The sequence below is a fragment of the Poecilia reticulata genome, chromosome 3 (genome assembly GCF_904066995.2).
Source record: "Poecilia reticulata chromosome 3, P_reticulata-male-v2, whole genome shotgun sequence".
Classification (NCBI taxonomy): Eukaryota; Metazoa; Chordata; class Actinopteri; order Cyprinodontiformes; family Poeciliidae; genus Poecilia; species Poecilia reticulata.
This window is the reverse complement of record NC_088832.1, coordinates 19,814,574-19,837,858: the sequence shown is the minus strand read 5'-3', so window position 1 is coordinate 19,837,858 and position 23,285 is coordinate 19,814,574. Positions and strand designations below refer to the sequence as shown.

Sequence of the window (23,285 nt, the reverse complement as noted above, 5' to 3'; positions counted from 1 at the left end):
TTAAATTAGGTCCCCATGAGGTACCATGACCCCTCCCCAGTCCAATGTTTCATGTTTTAACTGTTATATTTAATTCAATTAAATTCAAAATTATTTTATTGATCCCAAAGGGAAATTAAATGTTGTTGTAATTTATTTAATTACTATTCCCGAACAAATCTGACCTCAGTAAATCACCTTATTCAGTATTTATTTTTTCAAAAATTGAGGGCATGTGTCTTTGTTGAAGAAGAATTCGCAGTACTCTCACGTTTGTTGCCAAACGCCAAAATTCCATCCAAATGTCTTTCAGGAGCTTCCGTACTTTCGGCTGTTGAACAGTTGCTAGGCAATCCGGATTTATCCACAACAATGGCGGACAAAAGTTGTAAGAAAAAGGATAAAGCCGTTATTTCGGAGGTATGTAATGAATATATTTAACTTTGGGTGTTAGAAAAGTTCAAACAGAACATTTTCTCTCAGCTTAAAAAACTTTTTTTTACATTTTAAATCGGCTTAAAAATCATTTTTACCCCCGTTTTGTGGTTGTGTTCGAAGTGGATAATGTGAAATTATTCACAAAATGCTGAGTTCAGACAAAATAAAAATTCAATCCCAGTGCTTCTAAAGCTCGGGTTAAATACTAAATCTCTCTGTAACTCAGTTCTGTTATTTGTTTTTGTGTTGCAGACCAAGAAGCGTCCATCATCCAGTACAGCTGAGAGCGCCAAGAAGGTGGAAGCTAAACCGAAGGAAAGATGTAACTCGAGTCCAACAAAAAAACATATTGATGACATGTATGCCAAGGAGGAGCAGTACAAGTAAGATAGTTAAACGTGTTAATGGCCTAATCACCTCATCCCCCCCTTTTTTAAACAAAGTAATTATTCCTTCCTATAAATGGTAACATACACTCACCATATACATAGACATACTTTAGTCATTCAGCTGTTCATATAAAATGTACATATTTAGTAACATTTTGTTGCCAGGCTCCAATAATAATAAAATAAACAGATAAATAATACAAATTTTCACAGCTTGTATTCAAAACTATTTTATGCATCCTCTTGTTTCCATCAGGCTGTTAAATGCTGAGCTTGAAGCCAAAACATCAGAGCTGGTGAGACAAGCAGAGCAACTCATGGTAAGTTGTGAATATAGATTTAAAACCTAATCTTGTGAATTTCAATACCTAAAAGATGCAGAAATATGCGGAAAAACGTAATGCATTTTTTCCTTGTAGAAATCAAAGTAAATATTTTCTGTTTGTGGGATTTTAGAGAGAGCAAAGTGAAGTTCTGTCATATCCTCTCTCTAATGAACTCACCGTGGAAACGGAGGATGGAGATGGTTTCAGGTAAGAGCTGTGACAAGAGGGCAGAGCATACTGAACAATGTGCATAGGGAGCCCACTGTGCAGGCACATACATTCAGATCTTTGTTGTTCATGAAAATAATATAACTAACAAAGCAGGTGATATTTGTGTATGTGTGTGTCCGACTCCTCTGCAACAGAAACTCAAAATCTCAACCAAAAGCTGCACAGGATCCTGGAATGAAGGTATTAGTCCATAAAAGGAAACTTTGGTTCTTGGTCAGATGTTTGTTTTTTAATCTGAAGCAGCATGTCCTTCAGGCTGAACAATGTAATAAAAACAATCTAATAATATTTTTGCTCAGTATGATTTGTGTACTCCTTAAAAGGTGAGCAAGAAAAGGGTCACATCAACAACACAGAGTAAGCACGCTGGGAAACAAGAAAAGAAGCCACAATTTCAAACAGTGTGAGTTTGATTTTTACTTGCATTATCAGCTACATCCTTGTTTATTATGATGGCTTAAAACGGACATATTGTTTATTCCAGAACACTGAAGGACTCTCGTGATGATGAAGCTACATTGAATAAAGCTGATCTCTTTTTAGCAAAGACGATTCTGGGCCTGCAGGAGATAGACTCTGGTCAGGAAAACATAGTGGACAATGCTGAAGATTACGGAGGATTAGGTAATGACCAAAGTAGAATGAAGTCACATTTATATGTTGATACAAATGATTTGAACAAATTAGAAAACAGTTCAATATTCAGCTTGGAAGGACCCAAACTTTTTGTGCTCTTATTCTGAAAATGCTAGTCGTAGAGACTCACAGTGCTAGTAGGTTGTGCTGCATGTCGTAGTTGAGCTGGTCTTCCAGCATTAATGTACCCCAGTAATTTTTCAAACTTGCAACTGGAACATGGTTAAATTAAGGTCAGATCAATCCTGTTTCCAGATCAAAGTTTGAACTTCAGAGGTGAAGGAAACCCGGCTTGTTTCTGGTTCCAGGTCTTTATGCTGGGAGTTCTTGAAATTTCTGCCGCAGCACTTTTCTTTTTTGAAAGATTCTGATGAAACGGTAACTAATGTGAACAGATCGTGTTTTTGGCTATTGGTGTTTAGCAGCTCCCCATTACATTTAATCTGCTCAAATTTACCCTTCAAAAAAATATTAAAACAGCCGAACTTCCTCAGTCTGAGAACTGTGGCTCGACACCTTTGTGTAAAAGTTTTTTATTCCTGTAAGAAGCACTTGGATTTACACTGTTTTAGATTAAAAAATACTGTAAGAAAATTATTGATCAGTGTGTCCAGTATTTGATATTTATTGATTGTTTTAGAATGAGTAACTATTTACTGTGATCACCGCATTTTCCTTTGCAGCCGTTTCTGATGCTCAAACACGAGTGTTGAAGGCAAAGCTTCGAATTATGCAAGAAGAGATCGACACGCTTTCTTGTGATTATCATAAGAAGGTAAAAAAAATAAATAAAACACATTCCAGTAACTAATTTTGCTTCACTGTAATCTTATCTATCACCATAAATGTAAAGGAGAGGCTAAAACACAGCTCCTGGACTATTTACACCTTCAGTCTCAAGAAATAAGCAGACTACTGGTATTTAGAAAATGCCCCTCACCTTTCAGGAAGAAGAAAATTCAAAGCTGGCTGCAAAAATTAAAGAGCTTGAGGAGGACAGAGTCCGGCTGCAGAGGACCATCAACATCCACCAAACACAGACTGAGAAGCAGAAAGCCTTAGCTGAAGAGTTGGCCAGAAAATGCGACGATCTCCAGCTGCAAGTCTCTGCGTTAAACAAGGTTTGTGTCCACGGAACTGCTTAGACAAATCTGTCAGAAATGACAGCAGCCTTCACCGCTCATGCAATCTAATCAGAACTTATAACAGTGACGCCTGCTGCGCTTTGAATAGGAAGTAGAAACTCTGACTAGATCTCAAAAGCAAGCGGCGTTCATCCACAGCACCATGGAGGTTCGTCTGAACAGAGCAGTGGAGGAGGCGGAGAGGCTGAAGTCTCAGCTCGCCAAGACAAAACAAATGAACAAGGTAAGAACCTGACTGCTTTTCATAGTGGATTAATACTAAATACCAGGAATCCATGTGTTATCATTATCTGCATCATGTGAGTAATTTTACTCATCATGCCACATGTCTTTAGCAAAGTCTAGTGGTCATCTAGCAACACCCGAGTATTTTTATTTACATGAGAAAAATCTCAGAGACCTTAGAATCGTTTTAGTTGTGATGTCAGAAGTTTGTGGAATTTGGTCAGAGATCATATTTAGAAATGTGATTTGTACTTTAAGGGTTAAGTTTGTGAATAAAAACTTTCGTAGCCCAGACTTAACAAAATGACTTAAAATATGACACCAGCGACCAAATGTTTATTAGCTACGATTTTATTAGCTAATAATTCAAGTTATCTTTTATTTTATGGAAGGTAAAGTTGTTCTTCTTAAATTATTCTATATATTCTGAATTTCATGTGATCTGATGCCTAAAGTCTTGCATGAAAGGTTGGTCTAATTCAACTATAACTTCTTAATTAATGTGTGTGTTAACCAAGGACAAAGTCAGTGAAGAACAACAAAATAAAGAAAGTCTTCTGGCTGAAAACCAGATTCTGAAGAAGCAGAAAGCTGAACTTATTGCTGGTTTCAAGAAACAACTGAAGTTGATCGACATTCTCAAAAGACAAAAGGTGAGGATTTCTACTTTACACCCGCGCTCTACTCGTGTTTTATCTTTGAAAATATTACTTTGTGGTTGCAGATGCACTTTGAAGCTGCAAAGCTGCTGTCCTTCGCAGAAGAGGAATTCATGAAAGCTCTGGACTGGGGGAAGTCATGAACATGGAGATATACACAATTTATTGAATTACTTTTATGTTTTTTTTTTCTTTTAAGATAAATACTTCACCAGGCTCCTTTTAGAGATGTTCCTATGTTTTGTATTGTGATCTGTTTAGATTTGATTAGTTCACTGTAACTTGTTTCCTCATAAGATGTCGTTTAAGAATTTAATAAATGTTAACAGTCTAAATAAAAACTAAATAAACTTAAAAAAAAACTAGTTAAACTAAAAGTCTTTTTACTAAACCTACACAATTCACTGCAACAATACCGCCATCTAGTGGTCAATAGGGGAGAAACATTGCTTTCTGAAGTCTTCACTGGTATTCAAAGGTATTTCTTTGCAGAGGAAGCCGTCTGCTTAAATGTTGACCTGTTTTAGAAACAGATGTGAAGCTGCAAAAATAATGTAACATAATGCAAAAACAACAGATAAGGCAACATGCCATCAGAACTACTAATAACCAACGGAGCCTCATTTTTAACGCCATGAACACATCCAACTATGGATGTTTTTGTTGAGTCTTTAGTGGATCAAAATGCTTAATGATGGCCTCAAATATTAGGTAATACATTCAATTTTAGAAGCTGATGTGATTTGATTCTGACAAAATTACGATCTATTATGTTAACCCCAAAAGCAAAGAATCTTAAACTAGTATTTTTGGTCAAGTTTCTAAGGCAAATATCTTGGTACACTTGAAATAAGACAAAATCAACAATTAAACTTTTCAGCAACATATTGGAATTAGGAACTTGTTTTAATTTTTTAATAACAATGAAGAAGTAGTACTTCCACTTGCAGATTATTTCATTTATGATAAAAATGTATAAGTAAAATAATCTGCCAGTGGAACCGGTACTTCTTTTATTATAAGGATGTATTTACCTCGTACTTAAAATGAGGTTCTATATTTTACTGGAAAATTGTTAAAGTGTAGATATTTGCACTAGAAATTAAACCAGTTCAAAAACAAGTTTTTATTTTTATATTTATAATTTTTTTAACCAAGTAAATTGAGAACAACTTCCCATTTTCAAGTAAAAAAAAAATTACTTCACAATTATCCAATTTTGCTGGATTTATTATTCACTATATTTAACAAGTTGCAGGTGTAATATAACAAATGATTTAGAGTAAAATTAACACACAAGTCTTCTATTCAATGTTTATTTACAGGGAAAAAAAAAACAGAACTGCTGCTATAATCCACAATGCAGATTCCGGCATAATGTGATGTATATAGAGAATATAACAGGAATATCATCAAAACATTTATACATAGAAGTAAATGTATTTACAGGGTAATTTTTACACGTAAAAAATTAAAAACAATGAAATGACTTTTGTCATTTTCACCTTTTTTCTGAAGGGAACATCTTAACATCTCTATTACATGGAACTTTCAGCCTGGTAAAGACAGAAAACGTACATAAATATTTTCCCACTGTGCTCGTCTGAGCCACGCCGTTCACAAAGCTGCACCAGAAACATTTCCTATGAGATCCCAAACGATTTTCTGCTCATGATTTTAATCATGGTTGAAAATCAGCAGAGTGCAGAATACAAAGTCAGTCTGGGATGCTGCAAACTATTAGTCAATACTGAAAGAAAGGCGATACTTTTCCCTATGCACGCTCAGGAATCTTATGTAAACAATTGAACATTTTAGTAAAAAAAAAAAAAAAAAAGTTAGTTTCAGCTGATGGAAGATCACAAATAATAATACTAAAAAAACATCACACGATGACCAAACTACAAATTAACACTAGGTTTAAAACTGATGTTAGAGTAAAACCTCATTCAGATCATTAAAAATAAAAAAATAAAAATAAAAACAGATTTTTCTGCAAAGGTTCACACACTGCTAAAGCAATCCCCCAAACCAACTGTTATTTTTTTAATGCACGGTTAGGGGATGACTACATGCACAAGCTTAACGAAAAAGCTTTTTCTCAAAATAAAACCATCTTACAGATCCATTTCAGTTAAGTCATTAAAATAAAAGCGATTAAAAAAATAAAATTTCCAAAGTTTAAAAAAAAAAAAACAGCACAATTACCTAGTTTCATAAAAGATGTTAACATGTGTGCTGCAAAGACTACATCAGCATGTAAGAAACACAGAATTAGCCTAAAACATTCAAGTCTAATGGCAAACAGACGTATCCTGGAATCAGCAGGGATGCATTTAATGGTTTTTTTTTATTATTAAAAAGACAAGTGGTGAAAAACCTTTCAACTATATTTTAAATGATTGTTCTTGTTCGTAAAACCAAAGTTCAGAACAGCCGAAGCAGGACAAAAAAAAAAAGGTATATTTTCATCGTACTTTGAAAACAACGTACAGATCTTTAGTGAATCATCCGCTTTCTTCGGCTGATGTCAGCGACGGATAATTTAAGGTGTTTTTTCTCCAGTCACTGGATCCAGCAAACCGTCTGAGACGGACAGCTGCTCTTTGACGTGCAGGCTCTCTGTGTGACCCTCAGATTCCTCAGAGGGAATCAGAAGCACATCTGATGAAGACGGCGAAGCGGCCTCCGAAGGCGGCTGCTTTAAATCAACGCCTTCCCCCGATCTGGGATTTGGCGAGTCGTTTTCCTGCTCATCTGCTGGTAGTTTCTGCTCCAATTCAGGCCGGTGGGCATCATCAGGTGCCTCACTTGCAGATATGTCGTTATCAGACGGTTTCGAGTCCGTTTCTTCTGGCTCTAAAGCTGTTGTCGTTGGCAAGAGGGTCGCTGCCTCTTTGTCATCTGCTGACTGCTGGATATGCCTGTGTCAAATTAAATTAAAAAAGTATATTAAAATTCACATTTTTGTACTTGCTTTTGGATCTGTATGGCTAAAAACAACCTGAGCCCTTAAAACAAACAAGACAAAAGAAAACATTTAGTCATTTTTTGGCAGTAATGTTTTTTTAATTTAGGGAAAAATTCTAAAGTCACATTCAACAGGTACTGCGCCGTTACCTAGCAACCCCAGCCAAAGCTAGACGGTTACCTAGCAACCCAAACGAAACAGAACTAAAGCACATTTGGCCAGTTGGTTTTTACTCAGGGGTTTGGCTGCTGGAAAAGACAAATGTACTTTGCTGCTGACTTAGGCTGCGTTCACACTATAGCCTGAAGTGACCCAATACCAATTTATTATTATTTTGCCGTAATACGATATGTGTCTGATCTTTTTATGACTATCTGAACAACAGCGGTCAGAGTTTTTTCAAATGCGACCCGGACCACTTGGATATCCGATGCGTATCCGATTCAAATGTGTCCTGAATCTGCAAGTCGCCTTCATCCGACCTGAACAATACAGATTCTTGACAAACGTCACTATTCTGCGCCCTGTTAGGCACAAGCAGGAAGAAAAAACAACAATCACAATGAACTATAATGAGGATTAAGTTGTTGATATGCTGCTCCGGTCGGACAACAACTTCAAATGTATGAGCTTCACTGTTAGCATCCATGTTTACTTCTGCAAACACTGAGCACTTCTTTTTATAGGGGTTGGTAAAACACTGAGCACGCTCTCCATGTGTGATGTTATTGCGCATGCAGGACACTTTCAGGTCGTTTGCAGTTCATACTGGAGGACACATACAGATCACACTTATTTGGAAGTGTGAATGGCAAAAAAATATCTGATTTGACAAAAAATCAGAACTGGGTCACTTCAGGCTGCAGTGTGAACGTAACCCAAGTATCCAGAAACCACTTGCTGCATTCTTGTTGGTTGTGTGGAAGGCTCTACTTATACTTCTCAAAGATGTATAGTTGTACATCTGTTTGCAGTGTGAATAAAGTCAGAGTTGGTGGCTGTGTCCAGCAGCAGTTTATTAATTTGGATTTAAAGTGACAAGAGACCTTAAAACAGCTCATTCTGAAAGGAGATCAAAATAGGCAGACTAAAATCTTAATATCCAAGAATGATTATGTGCAAAAGATGCGATGAACACGTTATAATTTGATTACCGACTCAGATCAGTAATGTTTGGCTGTGTTTCTCTGCTAGATGAAGCAACTTCCTTACTTTTTCTTTCATTTGGAAATTAAAAACTGCTAATGGCTGCTTATGTAGGCCACCAGTAAGTCCCTGTAAGTAGAATAGCAGTTCTTTAGTTTAAGATTTAATGCCAGTAAGAGTTTCTACTCACACTTTGTCCTGGTCTTTGTCTTCAGGTCTGATGTCTGTTTAGTTAAACCAAGAAAGAAACACTTCTTTCTTTATTCACAATTATAAGAAAGCTTGCAACAAGCCTGAGAATTTAAAAAAATACAAACCTTTTTCCTGAATGACTCTACATGTGTGCTGCGGCTGATCGGTTAAATGCTTGGACATCAGGTCTCCACCGGACGCATCAACAAGCAGATCGCAGTTGAGACAGATGAGGGTTAATCTGAACAAAAACAAGAAATCTTCCGTCACTTTCCGCCTCAGATCTTTTGCCTTCAGAGATAAGAAAAAGCTTCCTTACTTTATTCCAGGTGAAGTCTTTCTGCGATCCATTTTTAAAATCCTCTGTTTGCTGATGGTGCTATGAAATCTAATAAAAGGGGGTGAAGAGGCAACATCAGATTGGTGGTGATAGTCACGGTGTGGGAAAGCGGCTAACAGCAAAAAACGACGACTTGTTAATCACTTTATCATGTGATTCCCGAAAGACACTTTGCATCCTGTTCGGTACGTGCATGCGCCACAGTTTGAGAGCATCGGAAAATGTGAAAAGAAGTCGTCGACCTTGCTGTTGCACTCGATGCATGTGTAGCAACCGCCACTGGCACTGAAAACGCAGGACAAAGAACATCAGGGAGAAAGGCAGTCATTTTTTTTTAAGATTATGTTCAGGCTTAAAGTCAGCAAAGTTAAATCTTAGCCAAAATATCTAAATATAACACCATTTTACACCAGGATATCTTGCTATATTATGGTTAGCAACCCCAATATAGGCCGTAAAATTAACTTAAACCCTAATTGTGGATTGCAAACCTACAACAACTAATTCATTTTGTCAAGAAAATGTGGAAGGTGGAACTTCATGTTTCTACTTCATTCTCAGATTGTTGGTGCGAGTGTTTTCTTTCAGGTCAGCTCTTTAACCACTATATAAAATACTATATAAGCCTTTCAGTTTCCTGCTCCGTCTTGTGCGTTTTGACTGAAGCCGTCTGTGAATTTAGAGAACCGTGCAGTGAATCCTTAACGAACCTGAGATTCTTGAGTGCCAGGTTGTGCTTGGAAGGTCGACGTTCTTGCTTTCTGCTATAGGTAGACTTGGCCTTTCCCATCCGAGGGTCTTTCATTTTAGACCTGGATAGGTTTACCGGAGCCTTGACTTTGAAGTTCGGGAAACCCGTAGGCTCTGGAGTCACGGTAACCGCTGATCGATTGGAGCCGTGTGGCATTATCGGTCCCTTTCCTGTCAGCGAGGCCCGGATTGTAACCTGCAGCAACAACAGAACATGGATTCAGCCAGTTGAACTAAAATAAAATGTCCAAATTGATATGGTTGAGCGGTTCAGACCTTGGTACCCGGAGGAAGACCCTCCAGCGCTATAGGCTTCCTAAAAGTCTTGTGGACGTGAGTCCGGTGCTCCGCTTTTTCCTTGTAGGTGAGGAAATGTAGTCTGCATTTTCCACATCGATGGATCCCTTTTTTCTGAAATATAACAATGTTTATTTTTAAAACACTTACATTGTTAGACAACCCCGAAGAAGGTGACTGCAGTAGAAGAGTCTGAAAGAGAGGAGGCTTCAGGTCAAACCTAATTTCACCTCCAGGTGACATTTTTATGAAGCTTTAGAAAGTTTTTCAACTCACATCTTTACCTCTACCAAACATTTGTTCCCCTTATTGTTCCAATATAATTAATTTAGGGCCAGGACTTTAACCGGTTAATTAAAAAAAATTTATTTCAAAAGTTTAAATGTGTTAAAAATATAAAACAATCACTTTTTTTTAGATATAGAAGTCCTGAGCAGGAGGAACCTTTGTGTTGCGTTTCTGGTACAGCCTTAAATCTGTCGCACAAGCGACATCTGGAAACAAAGGTCGCGGTTGACGAAGCTGCTTCTCTTGTCCCACCTTTGGGGTTCATTTTTGAATAAAAAAAAAAAAAAGACATCTAATGATGGGACGCTTACAAAGACATTAACAAAAAGGAGTTGGCCAATGTTGAGCTATTCAGGCCTAAAATATAATATATATATATATATAAAATATGAGCCATCCCCAACACTTACAGTCCACATTTCTAAGTATGTTTTCAAAGAAGTTAAGCAATACATTTCTTTGTTGCTGAGCTCATATGACCTTTTATTCAATAAATTAGCAGCAAAAACGGGTTTTGAATCAAAAATGTTGCTTATTTTGTCAATATATGGTTTTCAATTAAAATACAATTTATTAATTACACATTCTGCGATTAAGTCAATAAAAAATTTTAATCAAGTCCCACCACTGCTATTATGTTTTTGCTGCTAATTTCTATCATCTTTCTCTTTTTTCTCTGCAAAAGAAAAACAAACTCCTCTCCATGCAGCACGTTAGCGTCGCACCTGATGCTTCATGTAGTGCTGCATGTATATGTGACTCGTTCTCAGCACTTTGAGGCAGAACGGGCAGAGCAGGTCTTTTGTATTCTCGTGGACGCTTCGGAAATGTGCCTCCAAGTCTGAGAAGAAGGAAGACCTGTAATCGCAAACCTGTGGAGTCAGTTGAGCACAACGTTAGCGTCTGGTTTCCACTTTTCAGGAAACATTAGGTAAGCAATAGCTGAACAATAATGACAAGCAGTAGACCTGGCAGACATAAGGCATTTCACCGGGTTTGTGGTTGGCCTTCATGTGCTCCAGGAGCACCTGCTCCGATTCAAACGCCAGCTCACATATCTTGCAGTTGGCTGCAAAGTGAGCACAAACGAAAGTAATCAATGCCCCAACATTAAATCAAAAAGTATGAGGTGGGGGGGAGAGATGTTTGGATCATATTTTTTTACTTGAAGATTCAATTGGGCTGTGAGCGCTCTCGATGTGGCACTGCAGCTGGAAGGGAGTCATGTACTGCCTGTAGCAGTGGTGGCAGGTCGTGTGGCTTTCCCAGCTCTCGCTGTTCTGCTTCTCCAGCTCCAGGTGGTGCTTCATGTGGTTCATGAACCTGCACAGAAAGACAGACACGCACCCCGAGTTTCACTTCCATAAGTTTAGTTTATGCGTTTTATTTTGCATTATGCATATTTTTGTTATGTGACATTTATTTTGAAAGGTTAAGTAGGAAGTAGAATCCAGCATGTTCGCTGGGAAACCAGAAAAAAGATGCACGACATATGGAAGCAAGACTTCCCAGACACAGCAAGTGGCTGTAGAAAAGTTATTTAAGTTTAAATAGTTTATTGAATAACCTCATTTCTACCTCGAAAGAAGGGTCAGCCAGCGAAGTATGTTTATATGTCTTAAAACATTTTTATGTCATTATTGTACTCATGACGCCATCTCATTTAAGTTTATATTGTATTTTAGTTCGACACTGGTGTTCGTGTCAGTGGGAACGAACGTGGAGTTGTAACAAGAACAACCTTAAAGATTTGCATTAAAGCTGACTTCACACCAGCAGTTAAACAAACTCTTTATTGCCGCCAAGAAGAGGTGGAAGTGATACCGAGTCCTTAAAATACAGAGATGTATTTTACACATTGAGGTAAGAAGAAGCTTAAAGGTGACCTGTTATGCTTCTGGAACAAGTTAGGATAAGTATATACAAAACATGTTCATTACATTGTTTTTACACAAAATTATTCTTGGATAACGAGAATTTGGTCTGGTTAGATCTGCCTAAAAACAATTGTAGAACTGTAGATCTTTGAAAAACAGAAGTGGAGCCTCCTGCACAGCCAACAAGAAGGCAGCAAAGGGGTTTCTGAACAGTAAGCTAACAACAAAACATTTGTCTTTTCCAGTAGCCATTATACATCGCATACAGCGATAAAATCAGCGGACCAAACATGAGAGCGGCACTTGAGTTGCTAGGTGACGGGCTGGGCTTTGCTGGGGTAGCTAGGTAACGGTGCAGTGCAGCATGTGACTTAAGAAGTTTTTGAAATAGCTAATTTTCCAGGCACCAAAAAATATAAAGTTACTGAAGAAAAAAAAAATTACTGGATGTTTTTTTTTTTTAAGCGCTTAATAGGTTCCCCTTAAACATTCAATTTAAACTGAAGACAACTTCAATGAACAAATATGTTGTGCTAAACACATCAATTTTATTAAAACGCCAAAAAAATTGGGTTTTCATTACATTTTTTGGTATATTAGTTTCTCAAAGGAGATAAAACGTCATTAAGATGTGGAGAGATAATCAATTATTCATGACTTGTGTACATTAGTCCCAGTCCTTGGGGGTTTTAAGATAAATGAAGAAATCTTCCCACAACTCACTTTCTAAGTATGTATAATGGGCGTTATAATATCAGCAATTATATGGGAATGTTTTTGTTCTTCCTAATGATGTAGTGCTCCATGGCTGCTTCCAGCACCTCCGCAGCTACCTGCCTCCGCTGCCCTGACAAGGCGCAGCCCATTTTTCAGCCTGAACGTTCTGCAGCCTCAGCTCCCCCAGCAGAAATTTTCTTGTGGGTGAACTATGACCCCCGACTGTGAAGAGTGCCGTACCAGTACAAATGTGCTTCCCCATTAAAAGCAGCTTACAGAAGCTTTTTTTGCACTGTTCTGAAGCAAAGTTATTTAATCAAAGGGGCAGTTTTCACGCCGAGTAAACTAGAAGTCATTTTTCATCTTTAGGCCCAGGAGGGAAAACGGTGTGATGCAGTCATCTATCTGGGAGGAAAGTTAGGGCAGACAAGGATGTGCGCTGCTCCGGCGTTTGCACAAGACAGATATATTTCCAAGGAACTTCTTAAAGTCCTCAGGTGCTGTTTGAGAACATGCTCATCACTGTGTGATGGAGATTTCATAAACCACTCAGTGGTGGAGAGAGTCTGGCTCAAAAATGTTAACGAACAAGGCAAAAAATGCAATATTCTGTGATTCCAAGCACAGACAAGATATGAATAAAAATAATTTATTTATCCACACGAAGCTCACCTTTAAAAATGTACCTTTCACCTACAAGCTCCTCCCTCCACTTCAGCTGGATTGTATAATTAATCAAAAAAAAAAAAATACTCTCACCCTTAAAGAGTCTTAGTTTCTAAAAAACAATAATGATTGTTTTTCCAACTTTGCCTACAGTTGTGCAGTTTTGCTTCTGTAACCCCCATTAAGGACACTGTTGATACTCTGGAGCTGCATATGTTTTGTCTCTGTAAAGTAGGTCCACTATATCCTCCCCAACTCTGCCAACATGTTGCCATAGTAACAACAAAATCGACTTGCAATTGGTTGTATGATGACCCCAACCCGGAAACGAGTAGGGAACCAGATTCTCAAGAGAAACTTTTGTTCATTAAAGGAATAAGTCACAACGGGAAAAAATTTTTTTAAAAAATAACACACTGTTACAAGGCGTTCAAATTATTTATATGTATTATTTTCTATGCTGACTATTTTTGAGTAAAGCTCATTAGGACCATTTTAAGTCTTTAATGTGGGCTTAAATCTCCAGTGACTTTTTTTAATTATTAGCTTTTTTGACACTTAAAAGTTCTCATTTAATAATTAAAAAGCCACAAAATCTTATAGCTTTTCTTCTCTTCCTGATAACTTTAACATATGTAATCCATTTTAACCAATATATTTAAAAAAGTTTGTTTTTTATTGATTCTTCTTCTGTAAATGGTATGTAGTCATGTTCTTAAAAGTTGATGATTAATGATATTTAACTATAAGAAATGGTTTGACATTAGCTGACATTATTATGGATTTTTTTTTACCTCTAGTAAAGTGTTAGATATTCCACGCTGATTGGTTTACTAAAATAATATAACCTAAGAACTAAAACACAAAACATATCTTCTTGTTTAGAAATTAATTATTTAGCTGGAATTATTTATGGTACATATTTGATCTCTGGATATAAATTAAAGTACACCCACTTATAAAACAACAAACCTACCTAATGTTGTTCTTGAGAACTTTCAAACAGCTTTGGCACTTGAAGGTTGTGTTGGTCTTCTGTGCCTCCTTTTTTTCTGCATCTCCTTCGAAGTTTCCATAGTAGAAATCTGCGACTAGCATGATGAGTTTGTTAGCGTTGGTGATGCTCTGAGCTGACGGAGCTGCACTTCCTGCAGTCGCACAACAACGCTGAAATAAAAAGACAAGTTTAGCTCTACAGGGCAGATTTGTCATACCGTAGAGCAATAGGGGGCATATTGCCAACTCAGCAACTTTCTTGATATACTGAGCAACATTTCAGACAAAAAACTGGTATCGGCCAAAATCAGAATCAGTAAGTTAGGCTTTTTAAAAGAACGGTAATCGGCGTTCAGTCAGAAAGCTGCAATTGGTGCAACCCTAATATATAGACTTAAAAACAAACAGATCTAAATATGAAATTTGACCCCTTTATATTCAAAATTGGATCTTGCATGATTTTACAACAGTTTACTCACCACAATATGAAAGTTCACAGCCTCCTCTGAAGGAAAGTCTTCATGACATTTGGAACAGGTTCTCTTTAAAACGCCATTTTCCACTTGGATGGTTACTTTTGCACAGAAGAGTGACAGAAGTTACAAATGACAATTTGCACTATTTTGACAATGAGAAAATAAAAAATATGTTCACATTTTAAGGTGAAAACCTACCAGAATCAATTTTGACTTTTTTGACTACTCTGTCAACCTCCGACGCCATCAATCCCCGCTTGACTGAGCTCTGATCTGAACGAGGTCAAACAGAAACAATTATACTCTAAATCACTTCCAGCGGATGCTGAAGTAAAGTCTGTACAGCACATAAAGTCAAATACCGCTCAAGTCCTTCCCAGAAAGGTTTTGAAGGGACGGCGTGTTGGACCTTTGGGGCTGCAGCTGATTAGACTGAGCTGAATACATGGCAGGGCTCTGGACGTTCGCCAGAGTCACCACGTTGTTTCTGATCTGCTGAACTTGAGGCCGGTGGACCACACCAGGCAAACCTGTGGCTGAAGAGACCTGCTGGAAAACCTGCTGCCGAGGCGCTGACAAACAGAATCAAAAAAATATCAGCTGTAACCTGTTGATTTCAAATGGGCTAACAAGCACAGCTAATCAGGATTTACCTGGAACAATTGTGAATGATGTTCCAGGGGGATACTGGGATCCAAGGGTGGCAATAAGGTCACTGCTGTTTGCTAATTGTGGAGAAGTGACAATAAACCCCTTAAAGAGAAAAGAAAATCAACATGAAATGTCTTTTATTTTTTTTTATTCCTATTGATCATTACTCCTTATAAATCTCACTGCAAATACCTGATTGTTAACTATAACAGGTTGAGGAGCCACTGTTGTGAGGGAGGGGGATACGGTTTTCACCGTAGTCACAGGTACATTCAGTGGCAGCACTATAGGTGAGGGGCCTGCAGGGGCCTGAACTGGAGTAACTTTCTTCTGTTGTGTCCCTGCACTGGTCCTCTGAGGAGGAGCGGGGCTGGGCTTACTGTCCTTCTGGTTACCAGCTGTAAGAAAATACAAGGAGGTGATCACATGTTGCTGCAGGAGGTAAGATGCAACTCCAACTTTCACCAAAAACACATTCATATTTAGTTTCAGAGCTGCTCTACAGGTGCATCTCAATGAGTTGGAATATTGTCAAAAGCTAATTTATTTAGGCAATTCAATTCAAAAGCTAAAATATTACTAATTTTAAATAAAACTGAATATTTAGTTTCTAAAAAAAAAAAAATACATGAGACAAACCATTTTTAATACAGAAATGTTTGGCCTTTTCCCCAGTGAAAGCCTGCACAATCATGTCAGGCAGAATGTCCACGAAGGTAAGCTACAGAAAAAATGAGCTGCAAAGACGCTGCCAGTTCAGAGTACTGCATCAGAGCATATTAATGAATGAACTCACTGAACTTGTCTTGCCTTAGCCTACAAGAGTAACTGTGGACTGTTGTCAAGAGGAAGATGAGAGTTAACAGAACCAACAATCCTCATGGGCTGAGATTAGTCACAGTCTAATCTCCTCCATGCCACGCTGCATTGATGCAATAATTCATGAAAACGTAACCAAACATTGAGTCTTTATAATGTGCAGTACATGAATGTACTTTTTAATAAGCTAGCATTCCAGTATTACAAACTGTTTCACACATTTATTGATGTTATATAATATTAAAATGTACTGTGAAACTGGATTTTGGGCTTTCATTAGCTACAAGCTAAAGCCATAAAAAAACAAAACAGAAATAAACACTTAAAATGTGTAACTCTGTAATACGAATTTCAGTTTTTTAAATTACTTTTAAACAAAATTCAGGATATTTCAATTTACTGAGAAATGTTGAGCATATAGAGAATACACTTTTACATACAGAGAACGCCAACGAAGATGGGTTCATCGTCGTCATCATCATCATCATCGATGAGATGAACCTGAGGAACTTGTTTCTGCCACGGTTCCAGCTCCTCCTCTACACACTCCATGAAAAGCTCAGACATGGTGGACCTGAAACAAACAAAAAAAACAAACAAAAAAAAAACACATTTTTTACTTCCATTTAGTCTCAACTGCTTCTCTAAAAACAGCTTAAGCTCTTAAAAAAACCCACCCAGTCGTTTTTTTGGCAACAAGTTAATGCTTTTTGGTGTCTGAAGAAGAAGCCGTTTCAAAAACCTCCCAACTGTTAAATCAGAACCAACTGGCACTGCACTGTTACTTAGCAACCCCAGCCCGTTACCTAGCAACACCAGCCAAACCCCAGTCCCTCACCTAGCAACACAAGTGGAATTCCTTCGATCTGCTGGTCTTACTGCTGTATGAGCTGCAAAATGACAGCTGAGGAAAAAAAAAATAAAATAAATTAAGTGTTTTGTTAGTTGACTCAGAAAAGGTGTTTGTACAATGTTCAAAGACGGTTGTATAACTGCACATTTGTTCACAGCCATTTTCATGTAAACCTTTGGGTTTAAGGTGACAAGAGGTCCTAAAACAGGCAGCTCATTCTGAAAGAAGCCGTTTTAAAAATAGGCAGAACTGAGCAGACTAAAATCTCATTATGTAATAATGACCGTGGAAAAAATATGCTGAAAATGTTTTGTTTAGCCCATAGACCTTTTCCTAAGCTGTTCAATGAAGCATAATCAGCCACTTTTACATATTAACATTTACATCTTCCCCTAGTTTAAGAGGCACGTGAGCAATCTATCTAGTGACAAACATGTAGTTAAATTGCATGTTTTTTATTTTTGGAAGGAAAACTATTGACTTTAGTAAGCACAAATGAATTTTTGTCATTTAGAAATGAAAGATGTGTGTAAAAAAAAAAAAAAACTGGAAATATCTAATATATTTCACACTCAACTTTCCTTTTTCCATATTTTTCCAGACCTTGACGATGATGGAAGAAAACCCGATTCTCAGGTCCAATCAGACTCAGGTCTGAGTCCTGATTTCAGAGCAGAATGGAGCAAACAGCAGAAATAAAAATGTATATTTCTGGAATTTTCACAAGGTTTTAAACAAATGGAAGCCCTATTGGATTTGAAACCAGGGTTGTTCGAGAACTCTGACTTTTCAAGTAAAAATACCAACTTCAGCACAGAAACAAACTCCACCATAAAGCCTTAATTAAAGAAGGTCGTCTAACTGCCTTCAAAGAGGCAGAAAGATGCATTTACCTAAAGGTTTGTTCAGGTTAAAATTGAGTCTGTCTTTTGGACTGTTGCCACATGTTTGCTCAGAAAGAGAGATAGTTTTTAACTCTATTTGATGCAATCATCTATCGGCAGTCGCCATATGCTTGCTCAAGTGGATTTGCTGAGGAAGTCGATGCAATTGGTGGGGCTTCTTAAATGAGTAACTTTTTGCCACTTGGCATTATAATCTGAAGTCAACAGTATTGTAATACAACTACAGTTAAACTTGATTTTATGGAATTTCAATATCTCTTTACGATTAGATTGATGTGATAATATTCTGCATGACATGGAGTAGTTCATAGATTAGTTCCTTTTCTCCTATAAAAGGATTTCCCAAAATTAGGGAAATCGGCACCGTTAAATCGGTGCATCCGTAGTTCTTATGGATGATTTTTGTTGTGAATTGACACCACTGTAATAAATTTAACCGAGTTGAATTACAGTTGACAACAGTGTTCATTATCAATCAGGAAGGCCAGCTGTGTCGTAGGATGACCCCTCCACATAATGCACTGTTTGATAATGCCACCCACCCCAGATCTGTAACTCCATGTTACAGATCTGAAAAGCTCCTGCTGCATCCTACGTGCACATATGAGCGTTACAGGAGATCCTTCCTCCCAGTAGCACTTTCACCGTTGTTGTTTGCACTTCTTATAAACAAGCTGCTGTTGTTTCTTATGCACATTTTTAAATAACCCTGCTCGTCTTGGCTTAGCATAGTAGAGTATTTGTGGACTGTTGTCAAGAGGAAGACATAGCAGTTTCTTTGAATCTGCTATGTGTAATACTTGTACAGTACTTTATTGTCTTGTAGGTTAACTGAACAGTAGGTTATTCTTAGTTCTGCTTTTACATGTTCATTTTTGTGTAAACCTACATGCTTCGACTTAGCTGAACACACCTGAATATCCCCACTAAGGGACAATAAAACAGATTTCTATTCAATTCTTTAAAGCACTTCCCAGATAAAACCAGTCTATAAAGGTTTTTCTTTCTTTTTAACACTAATTCATTCATTATAAGCTAATGAACATGAAGAGGGCTAAACAAACAAAGCATTGTAATTTGACTGTACTAAATCATTAAGTAAAAAAACCTAAAACAAAACACGAGAAACCTAAAACAAAACAACAAGCTACAACAGGAAAAGTATAGCTTGTTGAAACAACCTACCTGCTACTAACACTTCTTTTTAATGCATGCAAGAACCCGAGCAGCAGACATTATAAGCTACAGTCTTGCTACTCTTGCAGAGCTGCTATTATGCACAGCAGCCCTTTCTGCAGACAAGCTAATGCTAATGTTGGGCTTTTGCAGAGCTTTTGTTCTCCACGCTGATGCATCTGCTTTCAGCTTCAACACAACGGCAGAAATTAAAACCCTTTTACATTTTAAGATCTTCTCTCCAATCCAGCTTCGCACCACGTCGTAACAGCTATTGATTATCGATACCTGCTAATGTTGCTCCATAACAGCAGCATTGACTAGCTAGCATTAGCAGGTGGGATCTGGCACAAAGACCTGCTGAATAGGATTTGTTTGTCAGCTCACCTTTTTTATTCCAACTCTCTGGGTTCAGGAGACGTAACTTTCCACATGCGGTTTACAGTTTATTCCGAGTCCTAAAAGCGGTGGGATTGGCCTTTTTTTTTTTTTTTTTTTACCGCTGTACATCACACAGAGGAGAGGGGGGGTCTGATGCTTGTCGGTTAGCTAGTCCCAGGCAGCGGAAATACTCGGAGAGTCTGGACCAATCACATTCCCGGGAACAGACTGCTTCCCAGTCCCTCTGGCGGGGTTTTAATTTGCTCCATACGTCTTTAAATACTTCCAGAGTCTATGGCATGTACTCCTTTAGCCTGTTTGATCTTAATGTTTCTCCTTTGGCTTCATCAAAATGAAAATCCAAGAAGCCTCCAATTCAATCTTGACACCGTGTTTGCTAACAATTACACTTTGATTTTATTAAGGTATGCACATCTCGAACTATATCAGACCCTGTATTTTTAAAGCGTTTTAAACTCTGGGATCCATGCCGAGTCCGGACGCAGAGAGAATAGTATAAACATTTTGTAAATTATTATAAACATAGTAAGCTGCTGTAGGATACTCGTGAGCAGAGTTAGGAAGTAACTAATTACATTTACTTGAGTAACTTCTTGGAAAAAACAATCGCTGGGTCGAAGACACGTGACCCGGATGACGCGCGAAATTCAGATGGTTTTTCAGGAAGTGGATTTCTTCGGTTCAAAAGCAAAATGGATCACACAGAGTACGCTAATACCCCAAATGGGCTGGCACAAACGAGGTATCGCAAAAAAATACGAGTATATTTAGGATATGATCCATATTATCTCGGCAAAAAAAAGACTTCTCATGTAATCTGGAGGATTTACCCGGCGTCAACATAACTATCTGCTGCTGTAAACCTCATATTATACAACGAGCCAGATGAAAGCTTTCAAAAGCCTGGAAGGATACACTTATTTTGTTTCAGTTTGGGTCAACCATTTAGGATCAAAAGAAGTATTAAATGGCTGTCGACTTGTTTCTGCCTGGGTGAGTAGCGAGTTTTTAAGCAGTTAGTGATAACAGGGTGCAGGGACGTTTCCGTGCCTTAGCTCTTTCCTCTGCTGTCCTGATGCTTCTGTTTGTGGCCTCTTGTTAATTCTTTGGTATCCAATTTTTTGGTATCCCAGGTGAACAGTAGGGGCCCAGTCTTGGGAATCTACCTCATGTGCTGCGCTCGGACAACCTAAAAAATAGTAAAGTAAGATGTGAAATGCCAATGTCAGCCCTAAGCTAGCTGCTAACAACATTAGCACTCAAACACTTTTTGGTTTCAACCAAGCTAGGGCGTAAAATTAACATATCTAACCTTACGTATGAATGTTTGTCTTTCTAAATAACTGTCCAATAAAATATCTGAAAACACAACTTAAACGACGCGAATCTTACCTGTTAGAAAGTGGTCGCTGCAAACTCTGGCATGCATACTTTGCGCAGCTCTTGCATTTAGCCGTAGATTGTTGATCCATGCTTCTCGTCTTTCTTCGGTAAGTTTTTGAAATTTAACTCCTTTGTGACCAACTACTTTCGGAACACGGAAAAAACGCTTATCTTTCTCTCTGTTGGAACGGTTGAAACATCCGTACACGACACATATTCCAGGCATTTTGAAGCTGGATGAACAGAAATAAATTGGCTGCATTTACTCCCTGACCCCCACGGGCGTCTCGTGGCGTCGATACTACGTCATCTTCAACCCAGCAATAGTATTTTAACTAGACTGTATTTTTTTTACTTTTACTTTAGTAATTCTATCATGAAGTATCACTACTTTCACTTGAGTAAAATTTCTGGATCCTCTACCCACTTTGAACTACGTCTCCGTGCGTTATTTCTTTTACTTGTATATTTAAGAGTTTAGATATAGAGTAACTTCAGTGAACGAAGAACAAGTTTGTTTTAAACAAAAATCACCAGATATACACGCCTGTGTTTTTGTTAAAGTTTCAGAAGTTTCATATTAAGAAATTAGTTTAGATTTTTTTTTTCTTTTTCCTTTTGCTTGATTTTATTATTTTGTAATTGTGAATTATTTTCGTCTTGGTCTTTAAAAAAAAATACATTTTCACATAAGTGCATGTTTTATGTTGAAATAAATTGATTGGGAAAAATTTATCTTTTGCCTGGTTTTGCTATTTTGTAATTCTGTATATGAATCATTTTGGTCTTTAGAATACCAAAATTTGCACTTTATATTTTGGTCCAGCTGATGGAGTATTTTTTATTTTTTATTTTAAATGGTTGATAATTTGATGAGTTACTCAGTACATGAGTTGTTACCAAATACTTTTTACTCTTAAGTAATTTTATGGACAGATACTTTTTACTTTTACTGCAGTAAATATGTGTTGAAGACGCACTGCCACCTTTGCTAGTGGGTCACCTGCCTTTGCTTTCCAGGGCACATGAAAGAAAACTGCATTTATGTAAACATAAATAATTTGTAATAATGCTTTTGTGGCTTATTACATTAATTTATTAGCTGTTTAGTTTGAAATTCTTCTTGCTAAGATCTTGGGCTATTAACACAACAACTATCATGAAAACTGTTAAAAAGAGGAAACATTTATTGAAGATAAAAATAAATTTGGTCAATGAAGCTGATGAAGGTCATCAGAGGCCTTTTGGAAATGTACTTAGTTTAAAAAAAATGAAATTTATATCTTTCTAATGTTTCTTTCTGAGAATTTTATGATGTCTTATGTCTAAAAAAGTTATATTTAATAACACCAACAACACATTTTAACATAGGATTGTTTATAATGATCACAGGAAAACTGCTGACTTGACAATTGTCCACCGGCACCCTCCACCAGGAGGATAAGCCAGAAAACGTTATCGCCTCTGACTGTATACAGTGTGTTATATACAACTGTGTTAATGGAAAGTTGAGTGGAATAAAAAAGCGATTTAATAAAAAAAATGCAATGGAAATATTTATCCACAACCTTAATGGAGAGTAAAGCGATGTCCACTAAAGAGTTTTAGGCAGACTCAGAACATTTAAACCTGAGTCACCACACACAGAAATGTCCAGAACCCAGGTATGTTTTAAAACGCTCCTTGTTGAGATACTATTGAACCAGAAGCTTCTTGCATGTTATAAGAAGCCTGGGCTGTTGCTCAGTGATCCAAATTCCTTATATAGAGAATTTAGAGAATAAAAGCAAATGTTGTATTTTATTTTAAAATCAATTTCCCTGAGTCTGTAGGAGTGAAGAGAAAATGGATACTACTATTAATAATAATAATAACAACGCTAAAATCTGTACAATGTGGAAAAGATACATTTCATAATAAATGTATAAAATGAAGAAGTTGTGTGGACGTAAAAGACTACATAAACTTCCAATGATATGAGTGAAGTAAAACCATCCATGTTGATCCATGCAGTAATTACAGAGTAAAGCTGGGTATATTATAATTGCATAGTACCAATGAAAAGATGGAAAGTAAACTATTCCTTTAAAGGACTTACAACAGGCTGTATGTCACTTAACATGCAGAGAACGAGCCTCAAAATGCTCTTTTAAAAATATTTTTAATTGAAAATGTGTGATCTGATTCTCTTAACTAAGACATTTAAGGATAAGAGTCTTTATTCCATGATTTATGCTGAAGTACTAATACTGAGTCAACATCTGGTACATTGTAGAAACTAGAGCACCGTGTATCTGAATCTTAATGTATAGACCGTAAAAAGTCTGGAAAAGCTCAGCCTGTGCAGTTTTA

At 37.3% G+C, this 23,285-nt stretch overlaps 3 protein-coding genes across 7 annotated transcripts in view; 2 read left to right on the top strand and 1 right to left on the bottom strand.

Annotated features, from left to right (window-relative positions):
• Nucleotides 1–287: 287 nt before the first annotated feature.
• LOC103462526 (testis-expressed protein 9-like) lies at nucleotides 288–4,393 on the top strand. Its single transcript, XM_008405388.2, has 12 exons — nucleotides 288–399; nucleotides 670–800; nucleotides 1,063–1,126; nucleotides 1,263–1,339; nucleotides 1,498–1,543; nucleotides 1,687–1,766; nucleotides 1,848–1,987; nucleotides 2,683–2,774; nucleotides 2,947–3,120; nucleotides 3,233–3,367; nucleotides 3,888–4,022; nucleotides 4,094–4,393. Exons 1-12 carry the CDS (start codon nucleotides 352–354, stop codon nucleotides 4,169–4,171), a joined length of 1,200 nt encoding a protein of 399 aa, XP_008403610.1. The 5' UTR covers nucleotides 288–351; the 3' UTR covers nucleotides 4,172–4,393.
• Nucleotides 4,394–5,330: 937 nt separating this feature from the next.
• On the bottom strand, nucleotides 5,331–21,331 carry znf280d (zinc finger protein 280D). 5 transcript variants are annotated; one of them, XM_008405380.3, is made up of 19 exons: nucleotides 20,943–21,330; nucleotides 20,601–20,739; nucleotides 16,655–16,788; nucleotides 15,588–15,793; nucleotides 15,398–15,497; nucleotides 15,107–15,316; nucleotides 14,943–15,017; nucleotides 14,748–14,842; nucleotides 14,249–14,439; nucleotides 11,178–11,335; nucleotides 10,981–11,081; nucleotides 10,738–10,884; nucleotides 9,704–9,838; nucleotides 9,388–9,623; nucleotides 8,822–8,962; nucleotides 8,657–8,725; nucleotides 8,463–8,578; nucleotides 8,336–8,369; nucleotides 5,331–6,952 (listed from the first exon to the last, which is right to left on the bottom strand). In XM_008405380.3, exons 1-19 carry the CDS (start codon nucleotides 21,193–21,195, stop codon nucleotides 6,574–6,576), a joined length of 2,919 nt encoding a protein of 972 aa, XP_008403602.1. In that variant the 5' UTR covers nucleotides 21,196–21,330; the 3' UTR covers nucleotides 5,331–6,573. The 5 variants fall into 5 exon arrangements, with proteins under 5 accessions (XP_008403602.1, XP_008403605.1, XP_008403604.1 ...); XM_008405383.3 differs by lacking the exons at nucleotides 20,601–20,739; nucleotides 20,943–21,330 and adding exons at nucleotides 17,053–17,118; nucleotides 19,536–20,275; XM_008405382.3 differs by lacking the exons at nucleotides 20,601–20,739; nucleotides 20,943–21,330 and adding an exon at nucleotides 19,536–20,275.
• The window catches only part of tcf12 (transcription factor 12), an 85,704-nt gene continuing 82,825 nt past the window's right edge, over nucleotides 20,407–23,285 (top strand). Inside the window, exon 1 of the mRNA XM_008405386.3 lies at nucleotides 20,407–20,543. The gene's annotated coding sequence lies outside the window, so the exon portion shown is untranslated. The remainder of the gene's footprint in view (nucleotides 20,544–23,285) is intronic.

Coding starts and splice junctions, on each gene's coding strand:
- LOC103462526 (XM_008405388.2), top strand. CDS start 352: ATGGCGGACAAAAGTTGTAAGAAAAAGGATAAAGCCGTTATTTCGGAG. Junction 1,767..1,847: donor AAGCCACAATTTCAAACAGT/GTGAGTTTGATT, acceptor TGTTTATTCCAG/AACACTGAAGGACTCTCGTG. Junction 4,023..4,093: donor ACATTCTCAAAAGACAAAAG/GTGAGGATTTCT, acceptor TTGTGGTTGCAG/ATGCACTTTGAAGCTGCAAA.
- znf280d (XM_008405380.3), bottom strand. CDS start 21,195: ATGCAGCCAATTTATTTCTGTTCATCCAGCTTCAAAATGCCTGGAATA. Junction 20,740..20,942: donor CAGCGACCACTTTCTAACAG/GTAAGATTCGCG, acceptor ACTATTTTTTAG/GTTGTCCGAGCGCAGCACAT. Junction 15,018..15,106: donor TTCTGGGAAGGACTTGAGCG/GTATTTGACTTT, acceptor GACCTCGTTCAG/ATCAGAGCTCAGTCAAGCGG.